Source organism: Colias croceus, chromosome 1 (genome assembly GCF_905220415.1).
Source record: "Colias croceus chromosome 1, ilColCroc2.1".
Classification (NCBI taxonomy): Eukaryota; Metazoa; Arthropoda; class Insecta; order Lepidoptera; family Pieridae; genus Colias; species Colias croceus.
This window is the reverse complement of record NC_059537.1, coordinates 5,892,010-5,909,443: the sequence shown is the minus strand read 5'-3', so window position 1 is coordinate 5,909,443 and position 17,434 is coordinate 5,892,010. Positions and strand designations below refer to the sequence as shown.

The 17,434-nt window shown below is 32.2% G+C and overlaps 3 protein-coding genes across 4 annotated transcripts; 1 reads left to right on the top strand and 2 right to left on the bottom strand.

The window, feature by feature from the left end:
* Positions 1 to 1,984: 1,984 nt before the first annotated feature.
* LOC123692983 (nucleoside diphosphate kinase 7) lies at positions 1,985 to 12,490 on the bottom strand. The gene is made up of 7 exons (XM_045637850.1): positions 12,132 to 12,490; positions 11,747 to 12,027; positions 11,460 to 11,621; positions 11,129 to 11,327; positions 10,170 to 10,415; positions 2,641 to 2,754; positions 1,985 to 2,432 (listed from the first exon to the last, which is right to left on the bottom strand). The coding sequence occupies exons 1-7, from the start codon at positions 12,132 to 12,134 to the stop codon at positions 2,292 to 2,294; spliced, it is 1,146 nt and encodes a 381-aa protein (XP_045493806.1). The 5' UTR covers positions 12,135 to 12,490; the 3' UTR covers positions 1,985 to 2,291.
* Positions 12,491 to 12,656: 166 nt separating this feature from the next.
* LOC123692963 (nucleoside diphosphate kinase 7-like) lies at positions 12,657 to 16,195 on the top strand. Of its 2 annotated transcripts, XM_045637816.1 has the most exons (7): positions 12,657 to 12,745; positions 13,317 to 13,594; positions 13,705 to 13,866; positions 13,959 to 14,157; positions 14,681 to 14,926; positions 15,176 to 15,289; positions 16,043 to 16,195. In XM_045637816.1, exons 1-7 carry the CDS (start codon positions 12,743 to 12,745, stop codon positions 16,184 to 16,186), a joined length of 1,146 nt encoding a protein of 381 aa, XP_045493772.1. In that variant the 5' UTR covers positions 12,657 to 12,742; the 3' UTR covers positions 16,187 to 16,195. The 2 variants fall into 2 exon arrangements, with proteins under 2 accessions (XP_045493772.1, XP_045493780.1); XM_045637824.1 differs by lacking the exon at positions 13,705 to 13,866.
* On the bottom strand, positions 16,003 to 16,860 carry LOC123692975 (ARL14 effector protein-like). Its single transcript, XM_045637838.1, has 3 exons — positions 16,589 to 16,860; positions 16,373 to 16,516; positions 16,003 to 16,276 (listed from the first exon to the last, which is right to left on the bottom strand). Exons 1-3 carry the CDS (start codon positions 16,666 to 16,668, stop codon positions 16,195 to 16,197), a joined length of 306 nt encoding a protein of 101 aa, XP_045493794.1. The 5' UTR covers positions 16,669 to 16,860; the 3' UTR covers positions 16,003 to 16,194.
* Between the last annotated feature and the right edge of the window lie 574 nt (positions 16,861 to 17,434).

The following is a 17,434-nucleotide window of genomic DNA, read 5'->3' as shown; positions in this document are numbered from 1 at the left end:
CTTTTTTTAATAGATAAGAGTGGTTAGCGTTCTCTCTAGGAACCCGCAGAGGAAAAGCTAATAATAGGATTTAAGTATACTACCTAGAACTTTTACTTTGAAATTGGATAATAGAACACGCTTTATTTCTCATCTTTGCTCACCGACATTAATCTGTTGAAATGTTTTAGGAGATGATGAAAGCAGTTATGCTAATCCATAATTTATGTCATTCTCAACCGGTATTATATAGCTTTAGTATTCATTACAAATGATTACTCATTGTATGCGACCTAGCAACACGAATAACGATTATACGATACGAGATTACCTATAACGAGGACACTAGGTATACCTCCCTACCACTAGTCACTACCAACAAAAGATTCAATCATTTCAATTTTGTAGCCAGATAACCGCTACAAACATTTACGGACATTTACTTTGTTTCAGAAACATTTTGTTCTTTTTGAAAACTGGTTAGGTACAACATAATGTATTTAGGTACTTACATACTAATTTGCACTAGTCTATACTAATATTATAAACAGGAAAAGTTTGTATGCAGGTATGTATGGTTTTTACGCATAAACTACTGGACCGATTATGATGAAATTTGGCACAGACAATCTTTAGACCCTGAGAAAGAACATAGGCTTCCTTTTATTTCGAAATATGTACCACGGGCGAAGCCGGGGCGGACCGCTAGTATGACATAATATGGAAACCTTTTTAAATTGAAATGTAACTGCGCCTGTAAATTAATATTAGCAATGGGTAACAATGCCTATAAACTGTACAAAATCATGCTCAATATTATTACCAACCTAAATATTACTAATTCACATTCATTACAATTATGTACAATGTGCCGATGTTAAGTCGTCATTGTTGTTTGCACATGTTCGCGCATTATTTTAATTTACACTTGAAGATGATCGATATCGAATATATTTGGAAACTTATGGGGACAAGTAGCTACTGAGCACTGTCGTCAATAATTTAACTATCAATTCTTAGTAGATATACTTATACAATTCAATGGGTATTTATCTTGGCATCTTGCAATGATATTTCCTATTGCATTTGATTTGAATGTTATCGTTACAAAACCGCAGATATCAATTTGTTCGTATGGCAAAAAACACGACTTGTAGGTACTTATTGTACCTTATTTAATAAAAAATGGGGAATAAATAGTCACTTAAAAATAAATTTATCACATTTATTTTTAAGTGACTATTTAAGTCATGATGACTTGGTACCATTTTTTATACAACACGTTAGCTGGCAAATCCCAAATCAAAAGAAAAATAAAACATTACTCATTTAAACTGCATCTTTATCGTGATTACCTATCTGAGGCTCTACAGCCGCGAGTGGGTCATGTTCTGGTCCAGTATTTTCTTCCAGATCTTTCAATCCTTTTCCCCGGGTTCTCCAACTTTTCACACCCATCGTATTTAAGTCCAGTTCCACGCTAACCATCTTTCAGAAGTTTCAGCAACACTAAATACCTAAATCAATAACATCGATAGTGATATGATAAAGCCGAAAATTTGTTTATTTGAAAAAAAAGAAAAACCTTCAATTCAAAATTTTCAACTTCAGGAACTAATGCAAATGGTATAAATAAAAATATTTTAGCTTTATATTGCACTACCTGCTCCGCGCGGTTTCACCCCCGTGGCTCCACTCCTGTTGCCCGTAGCGTGATAAAATATAGCCTATATTCCTCGATAAATGGGCTATCTAACCCCGAAAGAATCTTTCAAATCGGACTAGTTCCCGAGATTAGTGCGTTCAAACAAACAAACAATCTCTTCAGCTTTATAATATTAGTATAGATTAAGGTTCAAGGAAGCTCATGGAAAATGGAAATGAAGCAATGGATCAAAGGAAGATATTTAATGACATGGGAGGAAAAAACATCAGGTCTCAAAATAGCATATTTGGATCAATTACCAATACAGAAATAGAAAGACATTTTTGTATTCAAAATTTTTTATTAAAGCTGCAATCAAAAGAGCAACAAAAATCGAGATCAGTCTTTAACATTAGGTAGATAAATTATCTTATAATTTTCAGACTAGCTTTGTATATAAGTATTATGTATTTTTTGTAATAAAAGTGACCAAATCAGTTTATAAAATAATAAGGTTAAATTTCATTGGCCTCATACAAGATCAACTTAATAGTCAACACAGGAAGTGTTAATTTCACTCTCCATTAATTTTAAATTCAAAACCAAACAGTGCATTTTAAAATCCTCTTTGTGATTTTTAAAAAATCGAAATAGCAGCCTCTTCCGTTCATAAGTCTAAAATCTTAAAGAAATATTCCACTTCTAGCAAACCATCTTCTGCTAGGTCACTGCAATGGATTGCGTTTTGTACTTTAGTTTTACCGAGTTTCGCTCTTATAGTATGTGGACGTAACAGCCTTGCAATATCCTGTAAAGTTTAAAAAAAGTTTATAAGCTGAGACACAATATAGTCAAGAATGCTTTGGTTCTCTACAAATCTATAATATGGTTTATCTACATAGTTTTTAACTTTGAACAAAATAAGTTAGCAATTTTCATGCGATGAATATGTAATTATACCCAACAATAAAACAGAAATAAAAATAACCAATACAATAAATGAATTAAAAACTTACTGGATCTGAAGGTCCAACCAATTTTCTAAACTCTACAGCAGTATTGAGATTCTTATCCTTGGCCACTATTTCCATTGCTACACAAGGACCACTTGCTAGTTCTTCTACCATACCCTAAAACACACATTTATTCTTTAGAATCATATCATATCTTATCAATGTTTTAATAATCCATCTCAATTTCACATATATTTCTCTCTATGTAACTTTCTTAGTGAAATTATTTTTTAGGTAATATAATAAATAATATGTACTTGGAAGTCGACAATGTAGTATTTTACAAACATTTAAAGACCCTTTAAACTACACCTGATTATTAATTAAGGTGGATGTTCCGACCGTCCCTCCATACATTTTTGATTACCTCTAAACACTTAACACAGACACTATTTCTTTAAAACTAATCATTTTATCACTTCTCTATAATGAAATGTGTGCGCGTTCGACCTTTTTAATCAATAATTTACAATATTTACTTAGAAAAACAACAGTAAAATACCGGAAAAATTTGACACTTCTACAGTAGTGTGCGTGACTTTTGCCAAGCGAAACACGACATAAAGCACGACATCTAGCGCATAGACTATATACTTATTACAGATCTAGCGCGTCAATGTCTAAACGAAAGGCGATGTTTAGACATAAGACGCGCTAGATGTCGTGCATTCGCGTTCGTTATCTTATATACATAATGAGCATAATTCTAATAAATCAAAGTTCTGTGTAAAAATTGAGTAATTTCATTTCCAATCGTTCAAAGAAAATAACAATAAAATAAAATAAAACTAATGACCTTAGAAACTATGTTTTTTTTTGTAAACAATTTATTACTCATTATTGTTCGTCCGTCGTAGGTCTGTAAACTGTATTGTACACTGAAGGTAAATGGTACTGTAGGTACTTTAGTTCGGCGTCGTCGTCGGCTTGATATAAATTACATTCTTGATTTCATTGACACGCGCTATGATTTGCGCGCGGAATTTCTTGTGTTGTGAATTTATTTTTGTATGTTAAGCATTTTAATTGATTCAAATTGCAATGTTTCTCTAGTATGCATTTGAGACTATATTGTAAATTGTAATAATTGATCGTGGGTATAGTAATTAATTATTCTAATAACGCAATTAGTAATATATGTATTTTCGGTGGGATTCAAAACAAAAAATTGGCCCGTGATTTTTATGAAATTTCACCACATTGCAAATCACATCAATCATAGTTCATACACATGTATGACGAAAGTGATTAGTAGACATCGGATTATATGCATTTGCATGTTTGCATATGCAAATGCATATAACTCTCTAATTACGCCGTTAGTGCATATTTTAGCCTTTTTCCTCCAATCGTGCATATTTCGTTAAGTAGCGGGAGTTTTAATTGGTTGACAATTAACCTTTATTAGCCAATCAGAACGCTCAGCTAGTAAACAAACCCTATTTTGGCATGGTAAAATGGCAAAAAATAATGAAATGGGCTCCATTTAAGTAAATTTTGAGCCATTGAAAATAGGGCTAGGTTACCCTTTTCGGGCTAAAAACTTAAAACACGGGTTGAATTCCAAAAAAGGCCTAGATTTACCCCGAAAAGGTGGCAACACTGGGCTCGCGGGTGAAAAACGTCACAAATTTGCGCTCGAAAATTTGCTAAAAAGCTTAATTCTATATTGCTACAAAAACTATACTTAATTTTAAGAAAACTTCGCTGTTTTTTGATTTTGTATTGTGCATATTTTAGGCATATCATCTGTTTTTGGTGCATATTTCGGCCTTTTTTAGTGCATATTTGCATGCATATTTTGGCATTTGGTTAGTGCATATAATCCGATGTCTAGTGATTAGTATTGTGGCTAACATTGACTCATCAGTTCATCACTGAAACCAGTGATAAATCAGTACCTATATCATATTGTGTTTGAATATTTTTAAACAATGATATAAGTATACAATTATTATAAATCGGTAAACTATCAAAGTAATCACAAACTTGCAAACATTGGTAAAATGTCCAGTAGTTTATGAGCCTATTCATTACAATCAAACAAACAAACAAAGTTTTCCTCTTTATAATATTAGTGTAGACAAACACTATGAATACGATCACGAATGCAAATTCGGGGATTTTCTAATTATTGCTAAATAATAATTGAATTCGTTTTGAAATACTCTATAATTTTTAGTGTATAAATATTAAATAGACATTTATAATGTGGTGCTCATTTTTTTTGTACTGCTAACGCTATTGTAGGTACCTATTTTCGTTGTTTTATTTCAAGTGAACACGGCCATACAATTTTGTCACGAGCCGCCTATGATTGTAGGTACTTTTGTTAGGCTCCTTCGTCGTCCGCGTCGCGTCGGCTCGAAAGTTCTTGATTTCATTGTCACGCGCTATGATTTGCGCGCGGATTTTCTTGTGTTGTGAATTTATTTTTGTATTATTATTATTTTTTTTTTTTTTTTTATTTTATTGATTTAAATAAAATATTTCACTAGTATGCATTTGAGACTATATTGTATTATGTATAATTTATCGTAGGTATAGTTATTCTTATAACGCAGTTATATTTTCGGTGGGACAATTTGACCCGTGATTTTTCTGAAATATCACCACGTTGCAAATCACATCAATCATACACACGTATGACGAAAGTATAGTGGCTAACATTGACTCATCAGTTCATCACTGAAACCAGTGATAAATCAGTATATCATATTTTATTGTGTTTGAATATTTTTTAAACAACGATATATACAATATTATTATAAATCGGTAAACTACCAAAGTACTTCCGAATTTTCAGACAGACAAACAAGTAGGGTCATTGCGCTGGTTTTCGTCCAATTATAGGAGTTGCCAACTTTGTGATACGAAATAAATATTTTGGAGCACCCTTCCTTAAACATATAATTTTTTTTTAAGTCCTTATATAGTCTTCTTTAAGATAATATTAAGGGAAAATAAATCATTTTGATGTATCTTTTTATTTAAATTATTTTCTGCAAAAGTAGGGTAAATGCTAGTTTTCGTCCAAAAAAACTGGTTTTCGTCCTAGTGTAAGCTAGTTTTCGACCACCGTGTAGAAAAAGGAGGGTAGGTCAACTATTAAGTTTAAAATCAATTACAGGTAAATATATTTATAAATATATTTAGTAAATATAATTATTTAATTAACATTACAATTTCTCACTACCCAGGTTTAGTTTTACTTGTGGTTTTACTAATAATAATCAATATAACTAGTCAACACTGAGATCTATGTAGCACTTGGCAGTCCTTATAGGCGTTAGTGATGATTGTATAATCATTCGTAATAAAGAAAGGAATGCGTTCCTTACAATGTAAATGAAACAAGTAATAATTACAGGACTAAGAAATAACATCAAAAAACAGAAATATTCATTCTAACAACAAAAATTTTCATTCTAATACTTTGTTTATCAAATGAAACGTACTATAAACACACAGTCGTAATAATAAGTTTTAGCTACAGAATCTTCAGTGTACGCAGCGTCTTTTTTTTCTAGATTTCTTAGACTCCTTCGAGGCCATCTAAAAACAATAAGATCTTTCTGAGGATCGTTGAGTAAGTATAATAAAAAAATACTGCATTGGCAAAACAGACCTAGAATAAAAGATGATACTCAAGTGAATGATAATCAAGAAAAATACAGTGTATTATGTCTGACCTACCCCCATTTATGCTACGAATAATTGACTCTACTTCACATAAGGAGAATGATACATGACTGAATGAATGACAATATTAGGTACCTACAACACTCTGGCCCTCACCAATTATTTATAAGGAAGATACTGAATAGAAAACTTTTCAATACGTAAAAATAGACGAAAAGTAATGCAAAAGAATGGCTATATTTAATTTTTGGATACTCCAATACTCATTCGTGGACGAAAACTAAAACATTTAAAGCTAAATTTAGTTTTCGTCCACTTCTTTAAATATTTTTTTATTTTGGCAGCACTGACATAGCAGTGGACGGAAACCAAAAAAACTAAACTAATAGCAATAAAGATCACTTCGGGAGAAACTATTCAGTATTTTAAAGGTCCGATAAAGTAAAATGACCCTAACAAATATTCACGTAGCTGTTTGAGTTTCCGTCCACTTGGACGAAAACCAAATATTTTGAGAATTTGGTAACCTAGTATCCGTCCACTTAATATTTCGAAGAGTATTATAAAAATGTATGATAAACACTTATAATTGCGTTTATTATGCTTATAAATAAACATACGTACCAAAAACATTACGTAAACTAGCTAAAACAGTGATTTACCTTACCATGAACTTTTCTCGCCGGCAAATTTTTCTCTCGCGCGATGACATCTGCAAGGCACGTATGCGAAGCGGCCACATTTACGTTAATTTTTTGAACTCTCTTCTTGTCAAATCAAATTTTAATGTTGATAGTACTGTTGCTTAAACATTATGGACCGTAAAAAGTGCAAACTTGCGCGGGAAGGTAGGTTTGTATTCAAGTTTTACGCATGTGATTGTAGCAGGTCAGTCAAATGGACGAAAACAGAAGCTGGACGGCAAACCAGCGCAATTACCCTAGTTTGAACACGCAGTTTTCTTATACTAGTAGCAAAAATCAAAACCATAATATTATGTTTACCTACTATATTTTACTAAAAGTCGAGTGCGTCGAAATCGTAAATAATAATATAATGTTTTTCACCTTCCTGGTTATTTTCCCATAGTAAATAGTGTTTTAGGTTTGTTGTTGTAGGTAGGAATAATAATAATTATTCTTACTTGTTGGTTATGAAATGTATATTGAAATAATTTACTTTTACAAATCATTAGTGATATTAGTTTTGAGTGAAAATGCTTGGATCAGCATAATATTATATGGTACTTCAAATACATGTTTTGATAAAAAAACAATAGTGTAATAAAATAAAACTGCGTTTTATTGTAATCAATGTTGACAGTTTTAAATTCCAAAATTATTGATCAATAAAATAGTTTACACCAACAAATATAACTTTTATTTTTATAACCATCGTTCATAATATAAACCGTAGCAGGTGGCGTTTTGAAGTTCTGTCTACTCATACAGAAAAATGGAAAACTTGTTTTTTTTGTAAACAATTTATTACTCATAGCATTCCGCCCGCGGCTTCGCCCGCGTTTAAAAAAACCCGCATAGTTCCCGTTCCTGTGGGATTTCCGGGATATACATATATGTTTATCCAAGTTACCCTCTATATATGTATACTAAATTTCAATGTAATCTTCAGTAGTATTTGCGTGAAAGAGTGAGTAGGTACATCCATCCTCACAAACTTTCGCATTTATTATAAGTATTACATTTCCCAACGTGTAGAATCAACAAAGCTAAAAACAGTGTAATATTTATGGCTATTAAAATATTATATAATATTAAATAATACATCATTTATTTTGATAAGGGTTAATACCAAGGTACAAATAAAGAGCTTTTTGTAGCGGTGGTATTTTAATTTCTTTTTTTCAATAAAAAAACGCTTATTGTGACATGACTGTAATAGTTAGAGATATGCTGCCGCTGATTTTTTGTAGACAATGGTGTGTTCTAAAAAAATGTAGTATATCATTTTGTTCTATCATCAACAGTTTTCGCAGCGCACGCGATGTAAGGTAGTTTTTTGATATTTTTTTCACACCTTGGATTACGTTATCGTAATTTTAGTAAGGATGCCTATTTTTTTTGAAAATGAAATATAGCCTATGTCACTCAGAAATGATGTAGCTTTCCAACAGTGAAAGAATTTTTCAAATCTGCCAAGTAGTTTCGGAGCCTATTCAATTCATACAAACAAACAAACAAAAAATCAAACCTTTCCTCTTTATAATATTTGTATAGATTATTGTTGTTTGGCTGTGTGTTTGGCAACTCGAAGCGTGGTCGTCCGTCGTAGGTACTTTTGTTCGGCGTCGCGTCGTCGCTCGTCCGCGTCGGCTTGATATAAAACATTCTTGATTTCATTGACACGCGCTATGATTTGCGCGCGGAATTTCTTGTGTTGTGAATTTATTTTTGTATGCTATGCATTTTAATTGAATCAAATTGCAATATTTCTCTAGTATGCATTTGAGACTATATTGTAATAATTGATCGTGGGTAGGTATAGTAATTAATTATTCTAATAACGCAATTATATTTTCGGTGGGATTCAAAACAAAAAATTGGCCCGTGATTTTTATGAAATTTCACCACATTGCAAATTATATATTATACAATTACAATTACAATTATTATAAATCGGTAAACTATCAAAGTAATCACAAACTTGCAAAATATGCTTTTCCGAATTTTCAGACAGACACACAATTTTATTAGTTTGTTTTAGCAAAGTAGGTACCTATACCTATACGCTTACGTCGCGCGTCGCGTCGCGTCGTCGAAAACGGTGCGCCCAGAAACAAACATACCTACCTAATTCAGTTACAATCCTTTTTTTGTTCCGTAATATATTGTATTCTAATACGATTTTTTTTATTCGTCGGCCAGTTCTACTAGGTATAAAAAGATAAAATTGAAATATAATTATTGTAGCGACAGCCATATGTTACTATGTTTTCGTAAATATGTTTTTCACCTTCCTGGTTATTTTCACATAATCTTATATATATATATAAATGAATCGCAAAATGTGTTGGTAAGCGCATAACTGGAGAACGGCTGAACCGATTTCGATAATTCTTTTTTTATTATATTCCTTGAAGTACGAGGATGGTTCTTATGTAGAGAAAACGTAAACATGTACCACGGGCGAAGCCGGGGCGGACCGCTAGTCTAATATAAAAATGAATCGCAAAATGTGTTGGTAAGCGCATAACTCGAGAACGGCTGAACCGATTTCGATAATTCTTTTTTTATTATATTCCTTGAAGTACGAGGATGGTTCTTACTTCTTATGGAGAGAAAACGTAAACATGTACCACGGGCGAAGCCGGGGCGGACCGCTAGTAAATAATAAAATAATAAATAGTGTATTAGATTTGTTATTGTATCTTGTATACCTACGAATAATTATTCTTACGTCTTGTTGGGAAATGTTCAAATACCTACCTATTGAAATAATTTACTGTTACAAATCATTAGTGTTATTAGGTAGTTTTGAGTGAATAGGCATGGATCAGAAATTCAGAATATAATATGCTACTAACTACTCAAATACATACACGCCAAACTTGTTTTACATTCACGCCATCTAGAGTTCAATCTTTATCATTTTTGTATACGTCTGTGTGTGTAAACGACCCTGTATGCAATGACAGATGTTAAAACGCATGGTTTTACCGAATTGGGTGGATTTTAAGGCAATGATATGACATATTTAAATAAAATATAATATTCAGTAATCGCCATGACTATTCCTACGACCTTAATCTTTTCCAATTACGCAAAAACTCAAATAAACTAGAAATGTAGAATTCAGCGCCATCTAGCGGGACATTGGCTGGGAACAGATCGTAGCAATCACCTTAACATATTAAAAACTAGTATACTTACCTTATATTCTTGTACTATTCCTTTATAAACTTCATAGAACTCAGACGCATTAACATTTTCTACCATAAACATATTCAATGCTGTTATATCAAAGCCTCCTTCATCTATGGCTTCTAAAGCTGCTCCTAGTTTTCCCTCTCTTATTGCATGTGGCTTGATAATAGATAATGTACAATTAGACAATGTAGCTGTAAGCCTGAGTCTTGATAAGTGTTGAGGTGGAGGTGGGAAGAAGTATTCAATATCCTGAAAAATAAAAATAAATAAAAACACTGCAGTAACCACATTTAATTCTTATCTTTTGTGTCAAAAATTTTGATATGTAATTAAACAGAACTAATCAGAATTTATTAAACTAATAATTAATGTAATGTAACTATAATTATTGTATATATAATGTATTATTATTGTATGTATAACGCCGTTCATTAAAGAAACGAATCTTCAATGGCGGCGAAGCTGACACTGACATATGTTAAGGTCAGCAAAAAAGAAAATAAAAATAACATAAATGGTTAATTATTTTATTAATTATTTCAAATTGTTTGTTGACAAACTTTTTTGTTATGGTATTTGTGTATTTATATTAATTATCATATTTACGTACACAGAATGTAACAAAATCCCCATAATACTTGTAATGAGCCCATAAAACTGAACAACTTTTCCCACAGAACATATTTTGTCAAATTCCAATAAATCATTATTTACTTTCGCAAATACATAATTGTCATTGTAAATTTATGATAAAAACTATTATAGGGAAAATCAAATAAATTTTAGTGATTTTACTTTTCCCTTTTTTTTGCATGCAATACGGCCGTGTGTAAGCGAGAGGGAATGATAAGCGCCGCCATTGAAGATTCGTTTCTTTAATGAACAGCGTTATATAATGTATTATTATTGTATGTATTATTATACCATGCTTTAACAAATGTTTATCCCTACTTTTCACATACCTGAATAGCACCATCAGGGTCTGATGAAACATGGACACAATTTCTCACTGGATCTGACCCAAAGAGGGCTCTGATTGTTCCGGGTTCAGCCTTAGATGGGTCTTTATCACCAAGGACCTTCATAGCAACTGCTACTGCATCTTTACCCACTAATTCCATACCATAAACTTGATTTCCACTAAGATATTCTAGAAGAAATCTTGTAAGAATTTAAGTTGTTAGAATTGAATTAGAATATTATGCTCCACAATATTGGATATAAAAACATATATGTTAAAAAATAGTTAAATATTCCTTGAGTAGAAGATTCATTACAATATTAAAAACTTACGGAAATGTATTGTCAGAAACTTGGGATCTACACAGAAATGATACATCGTCTGATGTAACACAAGCTTTCTTCATCTTTGTTATCTTTAAACCATGTTCATAGAAATGAGTTATTATCTTTCCAGCAATTCTTGTTGGTATTGGTTTTATCAATGCAAATGTTCTAAAATAAGTTATATATTACTATAAGAATTTGATTTTTTATAAACTAGTCAAAAAATCTTGTCAAAGAAGAATAAATAAAAATGAGATTGAGATAGAGGAAAACTATTTTTAAAAAATCCTTACACTTGCATATCCTTGTGTAGCTTTTTCTTTGTATCCTCACATGCAAAATCAGTTATTTTAATTAATCTACCTAGTATATAAAGAGTACTTCCAATAAAAAAGTTATCTAGAGTTACACCATTCACTTTAACTCTCCTGAGAAATGTTTTCCTATTTTTTAGATCATACATTTCAATTGTATCATCGGTAGGATAGTAAAAAACGTTGAACCGCCTGATCAGACTTGCTTGATTATCGTACCATTCCCCTATAAATGTATATTTATCCTTGTAAGCACCCTCCTGGAATCATATTCATGAATGAAGTAATGAACCCAATATTTTCTAATACATAGGTATTATGTATTAAGTATAAAATAAAAAGTAATTGAAAAAAAATTATATACCATTGCGTTTAATGGTATACACTTCTAATTATTTTTGTAAATAGCACAATTATTTTATAAATTCACTTCAAAATGGACTGAAAAACCGTTTGTTTTGATTTTTCGCTTCAGATAATATGACATTTGCCGTTTGCGTTTTGTTTGACGTTCCCATGGCTATAACAAATGTCAAATAGAAGGAAGGCTTTTGGTTATTTGTGATTGGCCACCTTATGGCCCCACCGGGCCCACATAGACCCCATAGTTAAGACCACTCACCACGTTAAGACTATGGTTAAGACTAATTTTCAGTTAAGTACCGTCTACATTAGTCATAATTTAATTATAAAATTACCTGTTTAATTATGTTTTGTACATTTAAATTTTAAACAAGGTACCTAGCTAAATGTCTTAAAAAAAGTAAATAAAATGAAAACGTCATTGTCATGTAAATTATAAAGAAATTATACCTAAGTTATACCTACGAAACGAAACCTCAGATCAAATATTTTTATTACTAATCTGATAATAAAAATTAGTAAAAATTATAATTTTAGATGCTTATATTTTAACGTAATAAACATAATTTATAGTAATCTTTTAGAGCAGGATTATTCCTCTAAATCCCCAAAATGGTGGGTATAAAAATACATTGATGAACTAGCTGCGCCCCGCGTTTTACCCGCACTCGTGACTGAGTTTTTCCTTTTAATCCTAATTTTTCCTAATGTTCATATATGGGAATATCGGTATAAAATATACATCTTATAAGCATTTAATAAAAATCGGTTAACTCAATAGGTATTACAAACAGAGACTACAATAATTATTGCACCACTCATAATGCGAAAAATTAAAGTGCCTTCGATACGCAACTATTAAATTAATTACACGATTGGTAATCCACATAACATCCTAAATCTGTAGTCTGCACGTCATTTTATAGAATATTCAATGGAGATTCTGTAACTGGTAAAAATAGATTTTTTTATTATTGGTATAGATTTGTTTTAAAATACAAAAATACAAAACAATGCTGATTGCTGCATTGAAAAAGGAAATCAGAGGAAATCTATAATGCAGCATTTTACTATTCGAAATGATAGCAATGCAGTGGAAAAAATTCAAAATAACATAACATTTAGTACTCAACAAGATTAAATTCATAATGAGATGATAATATCAATCAATTTTTAAATACTTCAGGTATATGATTACTTTGATAAATACACATTCTTGTGTGAAATGTATGATGAGGAAGGTGATGAAATCGTCGAACTTGTCTTGAACTTCTATCCATTTGATAATTCAGTACAAATAATCAATACCAAGAAGGGGAAAAACCTTCTAAAACGCGTACAGTTGCCTCCGTTGAAACTTGAAATGCTACAAATAGGCAACATTGTTAACATATTTTCGAAATTACTATACATAACAGATTGTGCGCCAGCCACTCGCAGAACTTTGTTCAATAATGTGCAAAGGTAAAAACAACATATTGATACTATATAATAGTTATAAATTATTACTATTTACCTGATATAAACTTCTATTATGATATAGTTTCTCAAATGATAATTTTATATAATTGTAGCACATTTGCTTTAATCAAACCAGTCCCACCTAGTGCTCATGGGAAAATCATTACTTTCATAATGAAGAGCGGTTTTCGTATCGTTCGTATGAAAAATGGAAAAATTAGTAAGGACTTTGCAATGGAACTTTACAAAAGCATATCAGGAAGCAATATGATGCCGTAATTATATTGAAGCACTTTCTAGTCATAATTATTATTAAGAGAATAAATACCTAGTTGTTATAAATTTATAATAATGTTTATTCTATTAGAATAATAATAGATTATGTAACCGCCTCGGAAGTTATTGGACTGGAATTAGTGGCTCCGGATGCGGTGAAGAAATGGCGTAAATGTTTAGGGGCGACAGATCCGGCTGAAGCAGCACCAGGGACACTTCGAAAATTGTACGGAGAAAATAAATTAAAAAATGTTGCGCACGGTTGCAATACTTTGGAAGACGCTAGTCAGGTATTTCTTTATAAAATTTATGCGAGTCCGACTCGCACGTGGTTGATTTTTTTTTGTACAATAATATATAAGATTTGTCGTAGACTTTAAGAATATATTTTATCGTTTATTCATTATTGGGATTATCTGAGATGATCACTTCTGTGTCGGAAAATGCTAAGTCTGCAGTCTGCACTAAGTTATAGCGCGTGGCAAACTTCTTGGCCAAAAAGTAGCGTGGTGGGGGAAGTTTGCGCATCAAGTTTTAGTAGTTACCTACATATTTATATGCGCAAGCTTCCCCCACCTAGCTACTTTTTGGCAAAGAAGTTTGCCGGGCGCTATACTTCTTAGTGCGAATTAAAACCGCAGGAAAATTAGAATAATCGTTATTATACATAATAGCTAGGCAAAACTTATTTTTTTATTACGCATGCCGTGAAGCTTTTTACGTTTATTTCTGAAGGGAAATAGGGAATCATGCAGAAATGCACCGCACAAGCACTATTTTGATAATTTTTCAATTTTCAATAATAATTCGTAGATGCTCGAGTTATTCTTTGGCTACGACAAAGGTATTCCTCGAGTGCCGTTTAGAGCTACCCTTAAAGACTGCACTTGTTGCATCATAAAGCCCCATGCAGTGATCGATGGAAATCTCGGCGCAATACTGGAGCAGATTGCGACCTCAGGGAAATTCTATATTGCAGCTATTGCGATGTTTTCAGTGAAACTCGCGAATGCCCAGGAATTTTACGAAATATATAAGGGAGTACTTCCAGAATATGAGGTAAAATTATGTTATTAGGGTCTGAGGTACACATGCACATATGCAAGCCCATGAACCATTTTTGCACTAGAATTGTCACTTGTATGATTTGATAAATAAGTTTTGTAAGTTTAAATCAAAGTAATCCCTAAATTATATGATAATATCACAGGTAATATACATTAATAGTTAGTATATTAATTTATTTAAATAAAAATAATTAAAAAAATTATACACTTTTAAAGTTTCCTAATTTCTCTTCACTCACAGGCTATGTGCATCCACTTGGCTGAAGGTAAATGTGTTGCTTTAGAAGTGAAATCCTTAGACTCAAATATGAACTGTGTTTGTGAATTCAGGAAACTATGTGGCCCTCGAGATCCAGTAAGTAATAAGAAAAATATACTGATTCACTATGTTGTGAGCCAGATAGATCTTATGTTATCACTAGCATCCGCCCGCGACTCCGTCCGCGCGGATGTCGGTCTTCGCGTGGATGGTTTATTAATTATTTCTCCATTTTAAGTAACTCTAACAATGATATCTTATAAATATCTATTGGACCCAAATACGGCTAGGCCTATAATAATACGCAACGTGTGTTCGCAGTTCTACAGAACAACATCTATGGATAAAACTGAAAAATTAAGATTAATTTTTTTCTAATTTTTCCAGGATAAAAAGTATCCTATTTTACGCCCAGGATAATAAGGTATAATAATACCAAGTTTCATCGAAATCGAACCGTTAGTTTTCACGTGATGCCTTCACATACAGACAGACAGACAGACAGACAGACAAAAATTTTTTTAATCACATATTTGGGTTTGGTATCGATCCAGTAACACTCCCTGGTATTTATTTTTTCTATATTTTCAATGTACAGAATTGATCCTTCTACAGATTTATTATATGTATAGATTTATGACACTCTTGGCTACATCAAATTAAATTTTAATTTTAAAACACCTCCATTCCCAATTTCCCATGTAGTGGTAGCAGCTATAATCATACATCTTAAACTGATCAAACATAGCTAAGAAAACTCCCTTTCAAACAAAATCAAAATTGGTTTATCCATCGAAGACAGCAAAATAAAAAAAAAATAAGTTTTTTTAAATTCTGTATTTATTTCAGGATTTGGCACGTCAGTTATATCCAGAGTCCATTAGAGCACATTATGGTAAAAGCATAATACACAATGCTGTTCATTGCACTGATCTTCCTGAAGATGGTGAACTTGAAGTTGAATATTTCTTTAAACTATTGGCCAATGATTAGATTTATTTTCACTTATTATTAAATGTATTTTTAACAACCATGTCATTTCCTTCTATTTCTATTTTATCATACATCCATTTCCTATTGACTCTGCAAGAAAAATTAGGTGTCATGTACTTAATTAAGGAATTTAAGAATTAAATCCACAGAAAATACACAAAATGATTCATAAATATAATATGTTACCTGCATTCAAGACCACATTTATTAGAGTTGCACTTTGGACAAGGAAAGTGGCATCCTGGACATTTTTCATCTAAACAATCACAACGATCCTCACCTGTCGCGTTTAAATGTCCTCGCTCGTTGTATAATTTTTTACATTTGCGACTAAAATAAAATATCATAAACACAAGATCATAACATTTTGACTGATGAATTACTAGAAAGATAGATACTTACTTTATAAAATAACTTTTTCGATTTAGTTTTCTTCGCTCACGAGTAGAAGTTTCAGGATCAAAATTGTGAAGGAAATGCATTTTTTAACTATTCAATGGACACAAACAATTTTTCACCGTCGGTAATAAAAGAGCAGTTAGTTGATAATGAATTGAAAGTTTGGACAAGAAATAAAATTAATCTTAATTCTTATTAGATTACAATTTAAGTTACATGTATAATTATTTTGATTTTTCTATGTTTTTGTTAAGCAAATGTCAGTCGTCACTGACGTCGACTCGTCAGAAAGAAAATATATCAATGGACCACAGATAAACAGATTGCACCTTACCACAGAGTAAAATAAATAAAAATAAGAATATTATATTATAATACTATTTTGCTGCTATTGGAATCCCACAATCATTTTTTTTTTAAGCTGCGATAGGGGATCGCTTGGCCACGATCTCGCCTGATGGTAAGCTGAGATGTGGCCTAAGATGGAGCGTGCTTCCCTAGAATGTACCTGTTCACTCTCCTCTTGAAGACCCCCATATTGTAGTCATCGGGGAACACAGATTCAGGAAGCATGTTCCAGTCCCTAGCGGTTCGAATAAAGAATGTCGATCCGAACCGCTTAGTCCGGGTCTTGGTCCGGGTACATGGAACGTCAACCATGTGGCGATGCCTAGAATCTGTGCGCCTCGACGAACGATGGAAAAACGGGGATGGCGGAATTAGGTCGTGCAATTCCGCAGCGCACTCTCCAAAGTGTATCCGGTAAAAAACCGATAGACTTGCCACTCTGCGGCGATGAGCGAGGCTCTGGAGTTTTTAATGTTGATAGCTGAATGCATTTTAATACTT